Source organism: Beta vulgaris, chromosome 2 (assembly GCF_026745355.1).
Source record: "Beta vulgaris subsp. vulgaris cultivar EL10 chromosome 2, EL10.2, whole genome shotgun sequence".
Taxonomy (NCBI): domain Eukaryota; kingdom Viridiplantae; phylum Streptophyta; class Magnoliopsida; order Caryophyllales; family Amaranthaceae; genus Beta; species Beta vulgaris.
In genome coordinates, this window is record NC_079203.1 from 7,629,931 (window position 1) to 7,653,500 (window position 23,570).

The window sequence follows — 23,570 nt, forward strand, 5'->3', positions numbered from 1 at the left end:
TACAATAGTGATTATCTACTTCAATAATGTCAAATTATTTTTGGTGATTTGGTTGGACTAAATGTGTGTTTCATCATATTATATGAACATTCTGTTTTACGTTACAAATAAAACATATGCTATAGTAAATTGATTGCTTCATCAAGTTATTTTATCTAGTGATTTGTGTAAATGTGTATTACATGCTAGTTATTGAACATTGTGTCCATGACAAGGAATATTGAAGTTTATGCAAAAGAACATTATATCTTATCCATATTGTAAAATTTTCACTTCATTTGTAAAGTATATTTCATTTACTAATTGAACATTTTGAACAAGTTAGAGAAACATTTTTGCTTTGGTGTTGTTTACATGGCATTTCAAATATGTAGGGCTTCACAATGTCTGAAATATGAATTAATGTGAAGTTATTATTCAGGATTTAACAATTGAATTACTTTTGACAGATAGAGATGAGCTCAATAACTTAGAGTTGGGTTTCTAACAATTAAATTTTAATTTTAATTTAACTTAATGTTATTTTGATTAAACTGGATGTTATTTTGTGTGTTAGTCTATAAATGCGCGAACAAGTTTTGTTCTTCTTTAATTGCATTTTGAGCTTGAACATGATGTCCGCCTTACTGAAATTTGCAGCTTCAACTAATTATTTTCACCCAACTTCGATTTCTATGCCTTGTAGACATCTATACATGTACCTAAAATAAATAATTAATCTCTTGCTATTTTGTAAAAAGAAATAGTCAGCTGTACCAATTCAATGATACGTCGAGCCTGAGTCGGATAGTACCTAGATCCAAGCGGGATAGGTATGATCATCTGATAAGCAGCGAAGTTGGATTAATTAGCATATGATAATTATTGACTTAATGATGAAAAACTTCAAATAAGTTACATATGATGGTAATATGTGAGTGCACCAATAGTTACCAACAACATAAAAGTCTTTCTCTTCAGACACAAAATGAGCTCCGCATCACATATATTTTCCATGATATTTCACCAACTCATTTAGATAATCTAATACAACGAACACGAATCTCTCTCTCTCTCTCTCTCTCTTTCTCAGACACACACACATCTAATATCGTTGTTGCCCTCATCACTCGCCAAATTTTACTCCTAATAATCATTGTACATAGTGAAAATGAGATTGTTAGGGAGGAGAGTAAATGCAGTGGGACATATACTATAGGTTACTAGCCTTCATATGCACGCGATGCGTGCGTTAATTTCAAAATTTGTTATTAATCTATTAGATACTCCATTCATACTTTATTTATGATTAAACTTAAATGTGAAAAATTCGACAGTTAGATGAATTTAGATATATTAATTCGCTAATGTAAAAAAATAAAAAGTTGTGAGTGATTGTTAACATTACTTTTTTGTGAATGAAAATTGAACAGAAAGAACAAAAATAATGAGTTGGTTTAACTGAATCAAAGGTAGTGAATGTTCAGACTTTTCATGTGCACGTTATGTATGCCATCTTTTTTTATAAGGTATAAATATTTTGTCCATTTAATTTTTGATTGAAGTATTTGATGCATATACCATTTTAAACTTGTTTTAAATGGCAAGTTGGAATGAGAATTTTTAAATGATTTACTTTTGAAATTTTTTTCATTCTATTAATTAGATCATTAAGGGTATTTTAGTCACTTCAAAAGAGGACACCACACCTCCTCCCTTGGCTTATATAATAGAGATAAGTTACAAGGGATCTATGAGGCAATGTTCATAATCGCTAAAAGCCCTCCCCTACTTGTCTATTAAGAGCTTGAAGTGAATACATGTAAGGTCAGATCCATATATATAATGACAGGGTTGGGTCAAGGACGTGTGCCCGTTACAGGGGTCTTGCCATGCATGTTGAACCAGTCTAGTTAAAGAGTGAAATGATAGCATGGTGCCTTATAACTTTTGTGCATATTTCATTTTAGGAAACTTTAACCCTTTCTCAAGTTCAATTAGTTAATGAAAATCAATTTCATAGTTGAGAACTGCACCCATATCATAGATATCTTCGGATCCAGTCACACCGCTGTATGCTTTTGATCCTCATCCAAAGGATCATCATTATGCATGCATATAACTTCACTTGGATTTTCATGATGTAAAGACTGTAAGGGTAGCACATGATGCCTTAACCTAAACTTCACTCTCTTAATGAAACTCCCTTCTTGCTTTCTAGACAAATAAATTATGAGTAGACCTATCTATATTCTCTTCATTTATACTTAATATCATCAACATAGTTGGTTGTTGGTCCTGCTCTTGCCTGCAGCCTCTTCCCTACATTCTTCTTGTTTATATTTGTTAACTTAGGAGGTTTATTAATTAGTAGTCATTTATGTTGGTCGAAGAGTATTGAGATTTCGTAGTTTGTGTCATGGGGGAGCGGGGAGGGGAAGCTTGGGGATTTTTCAATCTGAAGATTTCGTGTGTTAGGTTTGTGTTAGGTTCATTGCAAGTGCCTCCCATCTCCCTAAGTCCAAAGTTACTCAAGCTAGCACATTGCATAAAGGAAGACATCATTAAATTTCAAGTTACTCCATTCATCCGATAGACCTCATGACCCACGTATATCAATTTCACAATCATCATCATCATCCGCATTATGATGATTGTCATGCTTTATACAAAGTGATAAAAAGTATTCATCATCATCAAATTGTTTCAAATCATTATTCACGCTAACTGCTTCTATCTACACCATAATAATCTTTCAATTTGGTAACTTAGATCTAATTTATATACACCATTGTATAGTAACATAATTCTACCACACCATATTTCATTACCTACATTCTAACAAAATTTTATTACAACTTTTCTCCATGCCACATCTTCAAGCTCATAATTTTCCCTATTTTTGTATTTAAGTTCAATATATAGGCTTCTCCTTACGCAACTCGTTAAAAATATTATAATTCAATACTCTTATTCATAAGAGTCTCTCTCCTCATCAGATTCATCTATTATTTTATAATTCCTCCGTTTTTTTATAGATGCTACATTTTCCTTAAATGGAAATGTCATAATAGATGCTACATACCATAAATGGATTCCTTTTCACCATAAAAATCTTAAAATACTATTAAAAAGTTGGTGGTCCCCACCTTCTCTTTTAAAATACTCATATTTTTTCCTTAACAAATGTTTTTTTATTCAAAAAGTGGTGGTCCCCTACTTTCTCTCTCTACCTTTCTTAAAAACCCCCCACTTTCTCTATGTAGCAAGAATAAAAACACGGAGGAAGTATCTCTTTATTTGTCAACTTTTTATATTTAGTTACATAATTGTTACATATGCGTCACAATTTTATTGGCTGAAAATCCTAATATTCTCTTTTTTTTTTCAACCGATAACATAGTGAATAGTAATGCATCTAATCTTAACTTTTGATGCATTTGACCACAAGGGTTTTTTTTTTTTTTTTTTTTTTATAAATTAATCTCCCATGAATATTTATTTTATTGATGAGGATGTTCTTTATTATCTTGTGTGGCCATGTGGGTTCGTGGCTTCTTCCCCTCTACTCCAAGTCTCATCCTAGTAACGTTTGCCACTGTCACAGAACAGAAGCATTCCACAAATTACAATACTAAACTGCTCCCCAAATTTGATGTTCATCATTCATGGCCAGATTGATCTTTAACAATCTAATAGTATACCTGTAATTTAATCCCCCTATTCAACAATCATGTCAGCCCTCAGCCAATCTTCCTGGCTTTGTTCTCTTCACACTACCAAAATCATACAACCCACCAAAAAATCTATCCTTTTTCACCCCACAATCCCTAAAATTATCCCATATAAACCCCTAAAAGTCTCTTCTTTTACTGTAAACAATTCCAAAAATGAATTTTTTTTGCCACCCAGTTCCTCAAATGAACCAGAAGAAAGTGCAGAAGAATCTAAATCAGACCGAGTTAAACTTGCACTTGAGAAAGCTAAAGAGTATAGAAAGTCATTGAAGTTGGATAAAAATGAAGAAAGTAGTGAATACCCAGTTGATAAAACTGTTGAAATTGTAAGTGGGAATGGTGGGTTGGTTTCTGAAGATGAAGATGGAAAATCAAAGGAGGTTTCTCAAGCTGTTAGGATTGCAGTGGAGAAGGTTAAAGAGTATCAGCAGAACAAAGATATTGTGGGTTTTGGCAAAAATGATGTTGAAAATGAGAATTTGGCAGGTATTGTTAAACTTGGAGCAATTTCATAAATATTGTGGATAAGTATATGATTGATGATTTGATGTCTGGGATTATCTGTTCATGTAGGGTTTCAAAATTATTATCATTTGATTGGTTTTTTTTTTTTTTTTTTAATTCGTATTGATTGAAACAAGTTGAGTTACAGACTTACAATATTATAAAGTGATAATTATACTTGGGTTATAACCTTTATCATACATCAGATACATGTGGATGTGGGTGTTCTGTGATCATGGTGTATCCAAGACTATTTATATGCACATTTGATTATTCGTAGTTGTTGAAATGAGTAAAATAAGCATAATGAGGAGAACTCCCAATGAGCAAATGAGTAAAAAAGTATATAGTGAATGCACTCTGCTTGGGTCTGGGAGTAAAAGCTGGATAAGAAGTCTAGCTATGGTTTTCTAAAACCCCTTTGGTTCATTGATTATTCTATCAAGAGCTTGTTATTGATTTGCAATGAACATGGGGGGTCAGGGGAGGGAAATGATGGAGAAAAGGCGATCCCTGAAGCTGTTAAAAGGGCAATGGAGAAGGCAAAAGAGTACCAAAAGAACAAAGAAGTAGTGAGCAATGACATTCGCAATGTGGAGAGTGCAAATCTGCCAGGTACTTCGATCATGTTTATAGTTTTCTCATTTGTTTACATTTTGTAAAATTAGATTACGTTTGATTATGCTAGCGTGTTGATAAGAGTTTGGGACTCTCAGTGGAGGAATCCAAGGAGTATGAGAAGAATAATGGAAAAGTGGGTGACAACAAAAGCAATAAGGAGAATGAGCAGTTTCCTGGTAATGCTTAGAATATAAGCATTTATTTATATTTTTTATCCAAACTATGAGACACAAATATATTTGAATAATGATTGATAATGAACTTTTAGGTGATGTAAAAGGTGGAGATGTGGAGATTCCAAAACCTGTTAAAATTGCAATGGGGAAAGCTCAAGAGTATAAGAAGAACAAAGGTACCATAAATAGCAGCAGTAGCATTGTGGAAAATATAAATTGTCAGGTATATTAGTAGGTCATCATCTAATGAGCATGTATGAGTTGGACTTTTGCTACATTTGCTAAGAGAGCAAGGTATATAATGGAGATCCTGTGATGGAATATAATGGAGCTAGAATTTCAAAAGTATTCGTTTAATGATATGGCATTGTGAAAATCACTGAAGATGAAGTTAAGTTCATGCGATGTTTGGTTTGTAGGATTGGAGGGAGGAACTGCAGGTAATTTAGCAAATGGAAGTATTGAACAGAACACTGAAAAAAAGGGTGATCTTAAAATTTCCAACATCGATTTTGTTGGCCTAAATTTTGCCGACAAGAAGAAAAGCAAAGGACTACCAGCTGGTCTGGTTCCAGTCGCAGACCCTTTTTCATATGATGACTTGCCTGACGTGGAAATCATTGTTGGTGATGCCAGTAATTTTGGAAATTCAGCATCATCAGAATCTAAGACATCTTTGGAAGAAGACAGTTCTGATCTCTATAAGCCAAAGGTTTCTACATGGGGCATGTTCCCAAGACCCAACGATATTTCCAAAACGGTATGATGCAGACTGCAATGTCTTGTCATGATGTTTATCCTCTGGCCCTATATAATGTGCCAAATATCATCACGTTTCCTTACAAGAAACTAAGATAAAGTATTTTCACCATTAAAATGTTTATGCCTCTCTAATGCTATAAGATTGTCTTTCCTTTGATGTCCTAGTAAGGGTGATATGGAAATTTTCAACATTTACTCTAGTAAAACTTGATAAAATTCTTAAACATTTGGGATGAGCAAAAAATAGAAACATAGCCAATTTATTTTATGGATGGAGGGAGTAATTAAGGGTATGTTTTGTCTGCTATTTTCTTGGCTCTTTTAGAGTAACCCTTGTGTGTAGCTCATGTAATTGGAAGTCTTATTGAGCTTGCCGAGTAGGGAATGAGCTGATTCTTTCCGCTATAGTGATGCTATCAAATGTATTTTTTAGTTGTTCGAGAGCATTGCTGATGGGATATATATAGTTCATTTCATATCATTAACCCGATGACTCTAATAGTCCTAATTAGGCTGTTTCAGAGTTTCAAGTTTGAGCTTTGTGTTACAGTGATTTTAGCACTTGGCACTTTGATAGATAGGTGATTTCTTCTTACACTTGATTGGAACTTAGATACTAGACAATCAAGGGGACAAAAGATGGTCTACTAATTGTGAAGTTTTTTTCTTACACATGAGCATGCCAACCAATGTGTAGTCCACGTCATATTATCCACTTGATGCCTCTTGATTAGGCTATTGCTGAGAGATGGCGGTGTAGTTTGTATGTTTTTGTCTTCTCTCTCTTTCCTTTTTATCCAAATGTCACCCCCACAATCTGTTGAAATGTTGGTTGTTTTTGTTATTAATTTCTGCCTGCTGTTGCTGATAGTGGTTTCCTCAGTATGGGTTCTGTTTGTTATAAGTATATTCTCTGAGGTTCCGTTTCTATATATTTCCATGACAATGGAGTCATCTGTGCTTTTACAGTATGGTGGTGGTAGAACTATTCGTCCTGGAGATGCACTTGAAACTGCGGAGGATAAAGCTGCTAAAGAGGCTCGTTCCCGACAATTGATTGCTGCTTACAAGCGTAAGTTTGGATTAAACATGGATCCCAAGTTAAAAGCAGAATGTGAGAAGGTATGCTCAGAGATTAAAAATATTTACATAATTTTTACTCTCTTTTTAGCATGAGTTTAACAGGCTGGTTGTACTAGGTTTGGCACTATTGCATTTGCCATGCTTTTACATTTATTTCAAGAATATATTTTGGAAACTGTAGTATCTAATGCTAGTCTTCAAAGGATAAACCCCCATTTATAAAAGGTGGCAACCTTTTTCTGTTATAGCTTTCTGAATTTTGTCGTTCTGAAATCTTAAATGAATGAGGAAGTCTTCGGATTTCTGTTTACCATAATTATACTTCTGAACTTAACGGCTTGAGTTAAGAACGACAAATTATGATTTCCTATTAGTCTAACTCGATTATATAGTCTTTTAGGCATTGAAAGATGGTGATTCACTGATGGACAGAGGAAGGCTGAAAGAGGCACTACCATATTATCAAACAGTTATGGATAAGCTGGCTTTCCAGGTACTTCATGTTCTTAAATATGTATCAGCTTGCTTTTCATCCATTCTGCTAATGCCTTCTTCTTTGAGTGTTTAAGTTTATGCTTTGTTCCTGCACTAAATATGGTGAGCCAATGTTGGACTTCTTAGTATACCCTTTCTGGAAGAACAAGCTAAATTATTGCATTAAATTGAGAAATATTGCTAAAAGAAGGGAGAAGAAAGAGAGAGAAATCACATTGATGTCTAGATATGGAAATACCGCAGAGTAGAGTGTGTACCCTAGGAAAGAAGGCAAAGATTAAGAACAACAACTTGTACTACTACCACCTATCCTTCTGTGGCGCTGGTTAGAATCAAAGGATGCCTAGGCAACTATTTCAATTCTATGTATTTCTATTTGTTACAAGGTGGATGGATATCAAAAAGTAGAAGTGGTGGGCCAAAGTGTGTAAGGATATGTTATAGCGGGTTCTTTTCCTAGGAAGTGTTCAACTATTGTGGAACTGATGGAAAAGGAAAGTTTTAATGTGGGATGGATGGAGTAGTTAAAATTATGAAAAGTTAATATTTTGAAACTCTGCATTGAAACAAAACTCACAAGATCTCAGATAATAATGTTCTTTTTCCTTGTCGATTGTGTGTGAAAATTTAAAGATGGTTTAGAGAGAGAATATGCCGTATCTATCAATTATCATACACAATTCAGATAGTCCCACTTTGAAATCCACTGGTTGGAGAAAACAGCTTATTATTCTTATTTAGAATGCCTTATGCAAAGAGGTAAGGTGTCTGTTCTGTGTGAAACAGTGAATTGGTGATCCCTAAAGAAGGCTAGATTATGAGTGTGATCTTGGATTCTATGGACCTGATTACTTCTGATATTTGATGCTATTGCTATTTAATCCTCCTCATTGCAAAGAAGTTAAAATTTAATTTATTTATACTTCCTACTTAAATCATGTTCCTTTAATCCTTTTGTTTATATTATCTCAATGGCTGTTTGCAGACTCAGCTTCATGGTTTAGCTGCTTTGCAGTGGTCAATTTGTCAAGATTCACTTACTAGGTATGCTCTTGCGGGTCTTGATATCTGTTTGTTTTTCATATGTGACTCATATATTAGTTGGTCTTATGTGCTGATGGTTTTTGGTCGATGTCAATCAATACTTGCATTGATGAAGACATTTCTAGGCTGCCACCTAATAGTCTACCATTTTCATGATGATTCTGCAGCATGTTTGTCAAGTATTCAGCTAGCTTGCCTAGTATAATGCAGTTTTTTTGTCGGTGTTTTGAGAAGTACAGTTCAGAATATTTTCCAGAAAACAGTCTCTTTATCTGGTTTAACGACCGAGCTCTTTTCTTTTTTGTGCCTGCTTGCACGAAAAGTTTAATGAACGTATTTGCTTTGTTCTTTGTTTAGATTTCTTGCCTTTTGTTGTAGACTATTCCACTTTGATTGTAATAGACTTATGCCATTTCCACTAAAATCTATCCAAAGAGAGAAAATTGGAGATGTATGGAACACAGGTAGAATTCATCTCCTTAGAAACAAGGAAGCATAGCAAAGTTAGAGTTTAAAAAAATTTATGGCCTGTAATGCAAAAGTGAAGGAAAAATTCTGTTTATAGTTTGTGGATATGGCTGCAAGCTTCACTGTTATGAAACTGCTAGGTCCGCTTGAATACTTGATTAGGTGGCAAACTTCCTATACATCAGAATTGTTAATTTTTTATTCTTATTTTTTTGGGCTTGCTCTGCAGGCCTGAAGAAGCGCGAGTTATGTACGAGAAGCTTCAGTCACACCCTAATGCTGAAGTTAGCAAAAAGGCAAGACAGTTCATGTTTAGCTTCCAGGTAAGTTGCATTTCTTTGACTTCGAGTCTTCCACTATGTTGCACCATGTTTAGTAAACCATTCATCTATAGTTGTATTTTTGGTGAAATGGAGGGGCGAGCTTTTTCTTTTTTGTTGTTTTATTTTGTATGTGGGCAGGTGCCGGGTGGCACCATCCCTCATACAAGTTAATATTGTAAAATCTAAGGAAAAGTTGGAAAGTTTAAGAAACTGTTAATATATTATTTGCGACCAACTAACATTTATAATGAAATCATTTTGTCGCCTTGGTGAAATGCTTGTCAACTAACTTCTGATTCTTGAATGAATAGCCCTCTGGCTCCTGTTGGAGTCTCCCTTCAAGAAAAAAAAAATTTCTGCTTCTCAGTCTTCAATCTCATTGATGAAATTTCTTTTTAAAATTCGCATTTTATGATCTTAGGCTATGTTTGGTGGGCCAAATTCATATCTTAATTCAGGAACACTGATTTTTTCATTGGGATTGTAAAGTGGTAAAAATACGATATTTGAGCTAAAGATAGTTTTTCCAAGGGTTAGACGTACTTTCTCTTCGTGAAGAATGAATTCCTACAAAAAGGCCACATTTTCCTTCCTAACCTCCCTTTTCTCTACTTGATTCCTGGTAACTAAACTTGGCAGGCGATGGAGATGTTGAAAGTTAATAAATCAACTGTTCCACCCAAAAGTACTGGCTACAGTAGCTATTTTGAAGCTTTTGTTGGAGATGAAGCAAACTATACTCCGGAAAGCACGGAAGAAAAGGAAGATTCCCTTAGTCAAGCTCTTCTGTATATTGTCTTTCTCGCTTCTCCGATTTTATTGGTACTGCTATTTGTAGCCATGAAGAAGGTATAGAGTTTGAAGGTTGGTTAACCAAGCTTGCCTGGAACACGTCTTCACTCCTCAATGGTTCTTTTCGTGTACATCTTTGTCTATCTAGATCATCCAGCAAAGAAAAAATTGTTCATCAGTTCCTACACTAGATATGTTCCTATGAAGTTCATCATTTACATAGAAAGCGTAATTCTTGATGAGATTTCAGTCTTTCACTATATATTGTTGACATGAAATGCCGTTTTGTTCCCTGATATTGTCCTTGCTGATATGGAAATTGTACAGAATCCACACTGTTTACAGGAAATTTCTTTAGCTTACATGTTGATCCATCTATTTTTTTATAGCATATTTTTTTCAAGGTAAGGAGGACTCTAAATAAATCTCGGTTTCTCAATCTAGTTTTCGTAAGCTAGACACTTGGAAGCACTTGGAAGTCGGGGTGTGAGGGATAAGGGGTAGTCCACTGTCCACCTAGTTATGAGGATTCGACCTCATGACTACGATATTACAAGGTGAATTCCAATAAAGAATAAACTACAGAAGACTTGCTTGGTTAGCTTACATTTTGATATTTAAGGGGGATTCTAACTTTTGGGTTTTCTACATAATACCTCGAGTTTTATGAAATTCTATGTCGTACTTGACCTTTTTGAACTTTAACATTATGTCTCTGAACTTTTAAAACATTACATAAATACGCTTACACAAAATACCAAGCAATATATTTTAGGACTTCCTCACCATGTGGATATAGGATAGGATATAAATTACCCATTTTAAAGGGCCGACAATAACTGACACAACACATAGACCGGCATGAATATGGTCAAGAGCAAAGACTCTTGACCTGTTTACAATATTTGGGTTGAAACAAAGTTAATGGGGATTAGGTATGGGTTGTTAGTTTAAACCCAAAATCCCACACCAAACCCATTTGTGTAAATGGATTGAAGATGAACTTGTTTATGTCCTGATTTAATCCCACCCATTAACTAAAACAATCAAACATCATATACATATAGTTATAGATACAAGATGTTTGAAACTTGAACATTTGATGTTTGCATGCATTTTACTTTGAGCTTTCAATTTTTATGTAAAAGTAGTGGTGATTGTTTTTCACCATAATTAATAGGGCAATACACAAGAAGATAGAAATAGTTGCTAAATTTGCTCTCATGAACTCTTATTCCATCACTCAAGTCTTCTTTGTTTTGGTTTTTACCCACCACTTTTTCTACAGAACTAATATACTAGTGGGTAGAAACAGGGAAGGTTTGGATCAATGATTGTTGACCTGTTTCATAAAAGGGTTAGATCTAGATCAATAATTTTTTTTACCTCATTTCATGTCAATATGAACATGAACTCCACACCTATCATTTCACCTTTAATATACCAGAAACTTCAAAAGTATATAGTCTAAAGCATGATAAGATATGTACAGTGCACCCTAGAAAATATTTCCAAAACACACAAGATATTGTGAAGAATATACCATGGTAAAGTGGGTAACAGTGGGTAATCAAAAGCCACCACTAACCACCATTACTTTATATATATTTTTTTGGCCTTTCGGAAACTCGTGTTAAGATGAATTTCCTTTGGACCCTCCCTCCCACAAGGCCACTCACCCAAAGGTCCAACAAGCCCCAACCCCCCCTCCCCCCAACAATATTGAAATTTTGCTTCCATCAAGATTCGAACCTTAATCTCCCATGTAGGAAATAGGAAGCGATACCATTGAACCCAAGAATTCTTGATACCACCATTACTTTATATACCTCCCCACTTTGTCATGATTCTGAAAATTCTACAAAGACAAAGGTGCCTATAATCTGGAATATTAATATCACAATTACAACCATACACTTAAAAAAGAATAGGCAATTAACAAAAAGTGGCCCCTTAAAAACATATAAAAAAGTTTTGCATTAGTGAAGGGCGGCATCATGCTCCTTATCTTTTCATATTTTCCAAAATTGACACCTTAGAATATCAAAAAGTTAGTTGAAATCAAGACAAAAATATGTCACCGACTAAAACTAAAATACCAAACTAAAACTTGGAAAGCAACTCTTGGTTGATTGGATATGCAAGAAAACACACAACTTCTTCTTCCTTAACTTTCTTTCTCCCTCAAGCAAAGGGGGAAAGAAAACCCAAAAATATAATCTTTTGATATCTTTGAAGATGGTACAAAGAAAGGTGGCAAAGAATAAACAACTTGGTATTCAAGCTAATAATACCCTTAGAACAGAGAAAACTACAAATCCCTCCCTCCAACACCCTGATAGCAAGAGCAAAGGAGCTGATTTGAAGGCAGTAAAGATGAAGAAATCTCGGTCGATCAAACGGGCTAACGTTGAGACTAGCCTTCGTTCGTCAGCGAAAAGCAACCAGGAGCCTCGGCAGCCCAGAAAACCACCTCCTATTGTTATGTCAAGTCCCATAAAACCTTCACCATGTAAGTCTACTTATGCTTCCCCAAATTATATGAAGAGTACAAGTAGTTTTGAGGCAAGAAAGGAGAAAACAACTAAAGTGAGCAGCATTTCAAGCACCTCAAACTTTCATAGAGTTCCTAGAACATTAACCAAAACATCTAGTTTAGAAAAAGTAAGGACCTTAACCAAGGCACCTAGCTTTAAGCATACAAGAACAACAACCTGTTCATCAACCCTGAAAGACTCTAAGTTTCCCTCTTACCTTGAACTCAAGCCTGGCGCGACTGAAGCCGAAGGAAGATCAGTGCTGAGAGTCTGTTCATATAACCATTGTTCCCTTAATGGTCATCACCATAAATCTGCACCGCCTTTGAAGCGTTTCATGTCTTCAAGGCGGAGGCTTCTGAACACTCAGAAGCTTAATAGACCGAAAGTTTTCTCCCCCCGTAAGGGGAAGCCTTCTGAGTGTAAGGTCAAAGGACTAGGGGAACGAAACGAGGATTTCTTTGTCGAAATCTATGTACCAGATAGAGAAGTTGCTACACAGGTCTCTGAGAGCTTGTCAGATGGACCATGTTCCGAGATTGACTTCCAGGATGATCTTGATCTGAGTGAAGACACTGATGTTGGTCCTATAGATGCAGATCATACACCGACACCTTTTCAGAATCAGTCAACATTTGAAAGTCACCTGGAAGTAGAGAGCTCTCTTGATGTTCCTCTGGATGAGTTATTCTATGGAAACTCAGACATCGAGTGGGAAGACGGGCAGATGTTCATTCAGAGTGATTATAGTAATGATGAAAGTAAACCTGATTTTGAGACGGGGAACAATGTTGGCAAGTACTTGGAGGAGTTCCATGATTACCCACCATATTTTCATGATGAAATTGTGGAGTGGATATGTTTCAGCGATGTCGATTCTTTACCAGATAGTGAGTTCACCCAAACAGGTACTCTTTCTGTTCGTAAATAATTTTCCAGTCTCGACTTCATAGAATCACAGTTTATTGAAGATATTTGATTATATATCAAACACGAAAATGATGTAGCTAGTTGTATGTGTCTCAAAAGATACTCCTATAAGGTTACATTTTTATGATTTTCACAAACATAAAGAAAAAATTATGGTCATTGTGTACTTTGAACGATCATGAAAAAGTAAGTCGGACAGTTGTTTAGTCTCGTTTCAGATAGTGTAAAGTCCATTATTAGATTTCTAAAATTATTTAGCCTTGAAAATTGCAGCTTGACTAATTGACAATCTGGTGCAGGTGAAAAAGACATAGGAGAGCGAGTTATGGCCGAGGTGAAGGATGAAGTGAATTACGGACCAGACAATGAGGTACCTGAGGAGAAACCTACCTTGGCAGATGAAGCAACTATTCACGCCACAAAGCTAGAAGACGAGTCCAATGATGAACAAGGCCGCATTTACTCTGATCTTATCGAAGAGACTACAGAAGCTCAAAATGAAGATCTTGATTCTTACCAGAATTTAGTTGAAACAGCTAGTGATGAATTAAATGAAGACAACAACATAACTGGAAAATCCAGTGAAGAGAATGCTGCTGAAACGGGTATGGAAGAAAGTGAGGAAAGAAGTAAAGACACACAGCGAATTACTGAAAATTTAGAAGCTTCTAGTGCAAAAGAGGGAATTTCCTCAGCCAATGACGAGGATCAAAATGGTGCTGATTGCAGTGAAGCTGTGGATGAAGCTCATGCAAGTCGTAACAGCATCAATGATAAAAACTTCCACCTATACAAAGATGGTCCAGGGCAGAGAGAAATCGAAGCCAACATTTGTGTCAGTGCAGGACCAGCAAGTTTTGAAGAAGAAAATGATTCAAATGAGGCCAAACTTCATTCATATGAGAACGATGTTGTTGAAGTTAAAGCATCTAAAATGGGAGACACTAGCAGGACAGAAGAAGACGCTGATGCATCATCTGCCACCAGAAACAAAATGCAAGAAACTAGGAAATGCATTTCCAGCAATGGGACATCTGATTGCGACCTGGAGCTCCTCGACAGCTGCAACAGATTAAAGAGAGCAATGAGATGCAGAAAAGAAGATGAGAATGTTGAGGAAGAAAGAGAATTCAACCCAAGAGGACCAAACTTCCTAGATATTGATCCCGACCCAGAAGCAGAAAAAGTGGATCTCAAGCACCAAGAGATGGATGATAGGAGAAATGCGGAGGAGTGGATGCTTGATTATGCACTGCAGAAAACGGTCAACCAGCTCACTCCAGCTCGAAAGAAGAAGGTCGCATTACTAGTTGAAGCTTTTGAAGCTGTTCTACCAGAACCTAAGAACAAATCATATAGGAGAAGTTTATCAGGTTCAACCCATGTAAGACCCATTCAAGCTTGCAACTAAATCCATATAGAAGAAAATTTCTCCAGTTTGTTTTTGAAGCATAAAATCTACCACCTATTGATCTCAAAATGCAGATTGATGGTAAGCAGATGCAGCTCACTCTGCTACTGAAGGATGTACTATAAATGAACTGCTATTGTTGAGTAGTATAACTTTTCCTTATTAAACACTATATCTGACTATTTACTGTATTGCATGTACAACTCAATATGATCAAATTGTGAGTAAGGTGTTTGCCTTTCATTTCATTTAACTTCTATTTATGGGCTTGTTCTGTGCTCGTGCCCCTTTTTTTTCCACTTCTTTTCTTCATTGATTTCTTTTTGAACAAGCTGTTTTATTCATACAAGATACAGCCCACATAACAAAAGCTGGCACATAGTACAAAGTTCAATGAGAAAAACTGAAGACTACTTGATTATGATGTTAATTTGCTAAGAATTTTCACTCTTTCCATCATTCAAGATAGGTAAGTTCATTTTGGAAAATCCAATTAGAGAACATTACTCCCTCCGCTTCTTTTTGTTCTATCCACCTTTCATTTTCATTCATTTCCTTCTCTTCTACTCACTTTCAATTTATTCCCTTAAAGTAAATTTATTTCTCTCTTCTGCCTACTTTGCCCCACTAAAGGGACCCATCTAAACCCACAAAAAAAAACTTATTCTTTCTTCCCCCAAAGAGTTAAAAAAACAAGGGTTATATCTCATTTCTTCCCCTTGTCATTTAATCTAGTAATTAAGAGCAAATGGAATCGGAGAAAAGACTACTTTGGAAAAGATAATAGGATTTTACGAAAATCCCAAAATAGTATATGTGGACTACCAATTCTGATCGATAGAAATTGCGATATATTGTACATTTTCATTATACATATTAAATACTCCTTCCGTTCCTAAATAGAGTTCCCATTTTTCTATTTATGCATGTCTTTATCGGATTTTCCATTTCCTCATTTGGTATGAATCCACCAATTAAGATATTATTTAGCTTCATTTTTTATTATATTACCCACTTCGCCACATTCTCTCTTCTCAATAAACAAATTATGAATTGTGTACCAACTTCAATTTTTATTTTTGATTTAATACAATTAAGGTCCCACTTATGATTTCTCCTTAATACTTGTGCTCAAAAGAAATGGGAACTCTAATTATGCAAGGAGGCATGTCAATACGTATCCTGAATCTTATATAGTCAGATTTGCGATAAATCAGCACCATACATGCAGCAAGAAAACAATTTCTGAGGAAGGCTCATCTTATATAATATACTACTAATAAATCAAAAATGCTTCTCCTTCAGTAAATATGGACATGTCCACTTTCAAGTTGCATAATGCAACTACAAGTCCACCATGGGACCACCTTAGAAAACCCTGTTTTTGTCTAGTTCTAGTTGCACATCAATCACAGGAGATTCTGTTAGGAGTAACTCCAACTTTCCAAAGTAACTCTCCAGATCACTATGTTCAGAATTACTTGAAGGGGTGATCGAAGAATCAGATTCAAGATTACTTGTTCTTTCTGCTGATGCCCTTCGCTGAATAGTATGACTAAACAGATTCAATGCATCTCCTGTTTCAATAGAATCCACAGCCTCATACAAGTTGATAAACTCTTTCCTCTTTTCTTCAGTTTCAACAAGTTTCAGCTGCAGCTCATTCGGGATATGAGCTAAGGCACTACACCAAGGTTGCAGAAGAAAAAGACAAAAAGATTTAACATAATAAGGACAATACATACCCTTTATCATCTTTATCAGTACCTTTTAAGATCATGGTCAGATGAAGTATTAAAGAGTTGTTATTTAAGAGCTGGACAAGTAATATTACATTGGTAGTTATATTAACAAGTGTTAGCTTATTGGAAATTTATGTGAAAGATAATACGGAATATGAGAAGTTATAGCCTCATAGGCACATGATAAGGAATAAAGGATAGCTTTTGATAAGTTCAACAGATCAAGTGATTAATGACAAACGACACTAAACATGGTTAGCAAAATATTCAGCTATACCAAATCCTCTTTACCTGGTTACACCCCTTGTAATGCCCCACTTGTATCCAACCATCACAGAATCCTTGAAACCCTGATTGAAACCATCTTGTGCAGCATCAATTTTTCCTGCTGCTACACCATCCCGATATCCAGCCTAGAAAGTCATTTGAAAGCATAACCAAGCAGCTAATATATAAGCGAGCTATAGAGAGGTGCATGAAAACCAGACAAGCTTAAAAAGTGTTAATAATTGGCCCATACGTTATAAAATTCCTCCCGTCTCCTTTTCCCTTCCCTATCTAAGTAAAAAGCTTCTGTTTCTTCATCACAGTCAGTCAGCCAAGTTTCATCATCTAATGAGCTACCTCCATGACATCCTGAAACTAGCAAGCAAAACAACAATTCTCAGTTTCCAACACAATGAGGTCCACAAATTAAAGAACACCAGACAACATTACTACATTAGTCCTAACAGCACATTAACTATTTGAATGTCTCTTTATTTGCCTGTAAAGAGTTCCAACTTATTATGCATTGGGAAAAGTCCAACTTATTATGCATTGGGGAAAGTCCAACTTATTATGCACTTCGGAAGAATAACTCTTTGAACTCCAAGAACAGGAAGGGATTGGATCCTTAATTTCTTAATCCTTATTATCTGCATGAATCCATTACAACAGCATCAAAATCGACCAACTGCTTGAATGCAAGGAAACAACTTTTCATTATACACTTTATCATACATAATCTTGATTGGCCAGATAGGTTTATTTGTACCTCAGCTCACAACTCTTTGCAAAAGCCAAGTTAATAAAGCTGAAGGAAAGCAATCTATAATTACCCCTGCAAGGTTGGAGCGATCATCATCATCCTCCATTGACAATAAAGCTCTTGCTTCTTATTTGGAAAATAGAAACACAGTAGAAGAATGGAAGTCATGAGCAATGTTATAGCTAAGCAATTGCAATTATCTTGGTATATCATGATTAACGTGGAAATCACAGAAATCCTGTCAACTTCCTTCAAATCCATAAAATTACCAAAGTTTTATACACTTGCAAGAGTGGACAGCAAACAATATATAGTTTCCGTACACGTTTGTGTTCAGCACAATCATATAGTTTCCCTATAAAGAAATAAAAGAAAAAAGAACCAAACTATAGTACATGTAGACGTATAGCAACTTCACTTACAGTCAGCAGTCGTCAATGCACCAGCTTCTGCATCCTCAGGAGCAGGAGTGTCTACCAAAGATGATGATGTAACAGTTATACTCTGGCTCTCCTCCATGTCATCAACTATTTAACAAAGATAAAAAACTCGAAGCAAGACAATGGTGAGTTTATTACACATGGATAAACAGGTGGTGGCAGAATTGTCAAAACCGTACATTACTGACATAAAACAACTTAATAGGCACATAGTCGTAAGCTTCAAGTTAACCAGCCTTTCCAACCATAGAATCAACATGAACAGCTTTAAACCTCAAATACACACAAACAGTAGAGCAATTGACAGCCTTCTTATTTCAGTTTAAATAGTTATTTCACCTAAATATGCCTTTACTCTATGAAGGGCAACCAGGAAGGTTTTGCAGGTCGTAGAGACTTCTGCAGGATTGATGGAAATTGACTTAGAAAGTGTTTGGTTGGGAACAAATAGTCTTCCTAGAAAATAGCTTTCTCATTTTCCATTGTTGATTTGTAATGGTGGAAATTAGTTCTTCCAAGGGTGTAAATTAATTCTCCTAGTGATGGAAACCATTTTCGTTTCTAGAAAAGGAATGCCACATTTTCCTCCATGTTCTTTACTTTGTTCTTTCTCTTCTCCTATCCACCCTCTTAACTTTTCTTGCAAGAAACTAATCCATGTTTTCCTTTGCAAGTGCTTTTCACATAAAATCATATCCCATTGGAAATATATTTCGTCCAACCAAACATAACCTTAACGACTCAAACTACACTCGTCCACCCCATAATCTCAATGCTAAACCCATAGGAACAATAGTAATTTTCAAGTTAGAATTTAGTATAATTAGACCATTAGAAACAATTTCTTTCAAAAAAGTAAAAGAAAGACCATTAGAAACAACATAGTTACTAGAAAGTAGAAACTGCTATCACATTGATGGCACTGGTAATGCACTGGTAATGCTATATTCATTATTTAATACAAATTAACACATATGAACTAACTATTAAACTACATGAAAATCATTCAATAAATTACCATCATAAAGAAACTAAATCATCATAGAAAATTATAAATTAATTAACACTACCTAATATAAACAAATTCACATTTCACAAATTCAACATTCACAAAAAACCCTAACAACAAACTAACAAAGTGCATCAAGCCATCAATCACTTATCACACTTCACAAATTCGAAAATTCACACATGTATGCAAATATTACTATTAATATCAACCAAATAAGATTTTAAATATACAATTTAGGAATTAGGAAATAAATAATGTAAAAGAATTAAGATTTAAACTCTGTAAATGTAAAATATTAAATACCTGATGGCGATGGCTGATCGAGTGGTCGGAGGATTGCGGGCGTGCGGCGCAGTGCGGCGGTGGTCCGCGGTCGCCTGGTCGGCGTGCGTCGTCGTGCAGGCCCAGTTGTCGACAGACTCCGACGTGGCGGCGTCTGAATACGTCAACGGTCGACGTGAAGGCTGCGGCTGCCTGAACTGGGGTCTGGGCAGTGGGCTATTAATTTTTTTCTTGCAGCGTGACTGCGTGAGAATCCAGAATTGAGATAGGTGGGTTGGGAAAGGAGGGAGGGAGAAAGTGACAGTTTTCAGTATTAAATAATTTTTAATTTTTAATTTAATTAAAAATTTGATAAGTATTGATAGCTGAACTTCTATATGTAGTTCATAAAATATTTAAAATCGCCCAAATTTATGTATGAATGGACTATTATGTCTTTGTGTGTTTTTTACCAATATTATTTTTTACTAACACTTTACTTTATCATTCAAAATTTTACTGTATTTTATATTTCAAAATTCAACTCTCACTTCTCTCTAAACCCTAAAATTACCACATCTCATTGACATTGTCGATCTTCCACCAAAGCCAGCCAAACGCCATTAGTACGGGAAATGTCGTCGTCTTCATCTTCTGAAGTAAATTTTTTTTTTTAACGCTTACAAAATAACGAACGTGTGGCCAGAAGGAGAAAGGATCGCCCCATGAGCCCAACGTCTGGTCAGGACGTTAGATCCATAGGGCGAACCTGTATGTGGCCAGAACGTTCGACCCAAGGACCTAACGTCCTGGCCAGACGTTGGGCCCATGGGGTGATCGTTCTGACCACACGTTCGACCCATGGGTCCAACGTCCTGGCCAGACGTTGGTTCAATAGGGGCGTTCCAATGGCCAAACCTATGTGATGTTATATTCAATTAGTTATTAAATATTTAATAATAAACTTATATTAAAATTAATTTGGTTAAAATAACGTTTAAATATTCTGATTTTTTTATTTGTTTTGAATATTCTGATTTTTTTTAATTAACGATAATTTATTTGTTTTTTTAGGAGCTTGTTAATGATGGGATTAATTATAATCAATATTTCGACAATTGTCTTCAATTTAATACTCGTGATGATGCTGTCGAGTGGTGTAGGAAGATTGCTCTTGAATTCGGTTTTTTTTTTGGTGATAACCAGCCACAAAAAGAGTTATAAATATCTAGATTGTGAACGTGGCAAGAAAAAAGAACTCCGTGATTTCAATTCAGCAATCAGGAGAAAAACGAAGAGAAAAGCATGTGGTTGTCCATTTCGGTTGTTTCTTGTACCGATGAAAAACTATTAGTATTGGGTTGTCAAGACTAAGGCGGAACATGGGTTTCATAATCACCCAATAATGTTATACCCACAGGGTCATCGACAGATTAGCGGTCTCAGTCCCTATGCGAAGAAGTTAGTTGGAGAACTAACTACAGCCCATGTGAAACCACGGCACATCATGAAAGCCATTGAAGGCGCATTTCCGTCATTGAAGCCTAACATGAGGTACATTTATAATTGTAGAGATATGTTAAGAAGGGAGAGATCAGAAGACAGAAATGCAGCTCAGGAGTTTCTTCATCAGGCTGTTCAAAACAATTATCTGTTTTGGCTTGATTCGGACGAGATGGGTAGGGTGACACATACATTCATTGCACACCCGACGTCCGTGAACTTAGTCAGTACGTATCTGCATGTGATTTACATTGATGCAATGTACAAGACAAACAAGTACTTGTATCCTTTAGTGGAGATTGTTGGTGTCAAACCAACCAACAAGAATTTTCTTGTTGTATGGGCTTTGTTGCAGCATGAGGATGCTGAGAGTTACCGTTGGATGTTGTCGACACTGAAAAACCTCATTGGTTGTGTGACGCCGAATGTCATTGTGAGTGATCGAGATCTGGCTTTATGCAAATATATCTCGGAGGTTTTTCCCACATCTGCTCATCTACTTTGCACGTGACATATTAACAATGATGTGGAGGCATGGGTAGCGAGGAAGTGTGGTGGGAGAAAGAAGATCGGGATTATGTTCGGCCGAGGGGCTCGGGCTAGGGTTATGAAGTCAAAAACCGAGGATGAGTATGAGATAAATGTAGCCAATATGATGGAGGAGTATGGTGAACTTGGCAAAAACACATCCATTGATTTCCCTACCTATATCAACGGAACTTGGCTTGTGCACAAGGAGAAATATGTGCAATGTTGGACGGATCGAGTACGACACTTTGGCAACACAACCAACAAAAGATGCGAGAGTTCACATTCGGCTTTGAAGGCGTGGATTGCTACTCCAACCGAAGCAATCGACACGTTGTTTATGCAGATCGATTCTTTTGTTGCCGGAAAGTTGACAGAGATCAGAAACTCCCTGGAAGCCTCCCGTTGTAGTCATGGGACAGTTTGACATACTACCATATAGCGCCTTGAATGGTGTTTGCTCTCAGTACTGTTTGGAGCTGATTCAGGCAGAGGTTGGTAGAATCAATGGTTATGATAGGGACTGGAGTAGATGCGGATGTGTAGTTCAGACTACACATGGTAATCCGTGTGCTTGCCACACCTTCTTCGCCTTGCAGAACGGGCGTCTCCTATACTGTCAGGAGGTTGATCCATTTTGGTACAGACTAGCCATTGGTGATGGTACAGATTCAGCTGAGATATTATCTGAGCGCGATCAGGACCGTCAGTTCTTCATGTCATTAGTGACCGAGGTACAGGCTAGGGATCCCGTGATCATGAGGTATGTTTCTCAGGTACTCCAACTTGAATTGTACCCCGACGTCGTTCATTTGAGGAGCCAGAAGTTAATGCGACGAGTAAAGGTCGGGAAAGTTGAACAAGGGCTTGCGACGGCAAAAGTGGGTTTGAGCACGTTATGGGCAAGTCTACGAGTAGTGCAAATCTTCTGCGGCCACTGGTAATTATACTTATATCTATTTACTTTAATTGTTTGTTTTGTACAATTGGACACATTTAATTAAATTGATTTGTACTAACTTTGCAGGATGGAGATTTGATATGGAACGTTTTCCATACTTTCATAGACTTCCACTGACCATCCAAGAGCATATTGAAGGCTGGCTTGATGTAGTTGCCGATGGTAATTGTGGTTTTCGATGCGTAGCAGATGCTTTTTGTTCGGTCAAGACAATTGGGACATTGTACGTCGACTATGGTGAGTGAATTGCATCAAAATGGTCCTTCTGTTTCATTGGATATATGGTGATGATCTGAAGAGGCAATTACGCGTATTACATGGGAAGGTGAACGTTGGGGAGGAACATTATATGGAGGTCCTTGCAGATTTGTACCCCATTGCGAACCATTACAGATGCAAATCTTTTTTTTCGCTCTTAATGGTCGTTTAGATATGTCGGCTACAATTTTTCCACTAGATGTTGGGGGCAGGAACGCTCTGCCACAAAGAGAGTTAGCCATATCTCATCTTGGGAATTACAAGCATATCATTCGGCTTCAACTTAAGCAAGGACACTCGGTCCCTCAGATTCCTCCACCATGATTTAGAGTTGCTTCCCAAAATGTTCTTTCTTGGGCATAACATTATTCAAGACGGATACAACGTTGGGATTCATCGTCGACCTCTACAACTCGAACAACGACTACAACTATTTCTTAGTTTTAACTCTTCTTACTTGTACTAACTGTGTTAATTTATAAAGTTATGTTTATTTATGAATGAGTTGTGTTGAATGAATCATGTTCCCAAATAAATTTGAAAAAATTTCAATCTCATCTATAGATGGTAATAAAGAAGAAAAATGAAAAACTTTTCAAATATTGACTAAGAATAAAAAAAAAAGTAGACGACCCAAATTGAATTTAAATTAAAAAAGTTATGTGTTTTTTTTTTCAAAATACTGATTCTCATTTTTGGGCCGGAGTCTTTTATTTTTAGTTGGGAAATTTCCTCAGGTACCCCTAAGGTTTGACGTAATTCCCAAATTACCCCTCACATTTGGGGAATTCCTCAGATACCCCCGAGGTTTGTGTTTGGGTCTAAAATACCCTTACTCTTGACGGAACCCTAACGCTGTTAACTTTTTTTCTCTCTTTCTTCAGTTTCTCTCCTTCCTCCCACCCTCCTCCATGGATGAACCTCCAAGATTTCTCTCTCCTCCTACCATCCCCCACCATCCTCCAAACTTTCC

At 36.3% G+C, this 23,570-nt stretch overlaps 4 protein-coding genes across 4 annotated transcripts; 3 read left to right on the forward strand and 1 right to left on the reverse strand.

The window, feature by feature from the left end:
- The first annotated feature begins 3,500 nt into the window (after positions 1-3,500).
- LOC104887485 (hypothetical protein) lies at positions 3,501-10,346 on the forward strand. Its single transcript, XM_010672115.4, has 10 exons — positions 3,501-4,202; positions 4,704-4,835; positions 4,937-5,017; positions 5,110-5,193; positions 5,437-5,777; positions 6,749-6,901; positions 7,263-7,355; positions 8,343-8,401; positions 9,099-9,192; positions 9,832-10,346. Exons 1-10 carry the CDS (start codon positions 3,713-3,715, stop codon positions 10,045-10,047), a joined length of 1,743 nt encoding a protein of 580 aa, XP_010670417.1. The 5' UTR covers positions 3,501-3,712; the 3' UTR covers positions 10,048-10,346.
- Positions 10,347-11,929: 1,583 nt separating this feature from the next.
- LOC104887484 (hypothetical protein) lies at positions 11,930-15,121 on the forward strand. The gene is made up of 2 exons (XM_010672114.4): positions 11,930-13,429; positions 13,751-15,121. Exons 1-2 carry the CDS (start codon positions 12,223-12,225, stop codon positions 14,860-14,862), a joined length of 2,319 nt encoding a protein of 772 aa, XP_010670416.1. The 5' UTR covers positions 11,930-12,222; the 3' UTR covers positions 14,863-15,121.
- A 909-nt stretch (positions 15,122-16,030) lies between these two features.
- LOC104887483 (uncharacterized) lies at positions 16,031-19,663 on the reverse strand. The gene is made up of 5 exons (XM_010672113.4): positions 19,390-19,663; positions 18,057-18,161; positions 17,125-17,246; positions 16,896-17,017; positions 16,031-16,546 (listed from the first exon to the last, which is right to left on the reverse strand). The coding sequence occupies exons 2-5, from the start codon at positions 18,151-18,153 to the stop codon at positions 16,231-16,233; spliced, it is 657 nt and encodes a 218-aa protein (XP_010670415.1). The 5' UTR covers positions 18,154-18,161; positions 19,390-19,663; the 3' UTR covers positions 16,031-16,230.
- Positions 19,664-20,752: 1,089 nt separating this feature from the next.
- On the forward strand, positions 20,753-21,361 carry LOC104887550 (protein FAR-RED ELONGATED HYPOCOTYL 3-like). The gene has a single exon (XM_010672202.1). It carries the CDS (start codon positions 20,753-20,755, stop codon positions 21,359-21,361), a length of 609 nt encoding a protein of 202 aa, XP_010670504.1.
- Positions 21,362-23,570: the final 2,209 nt, after the last annotated feature.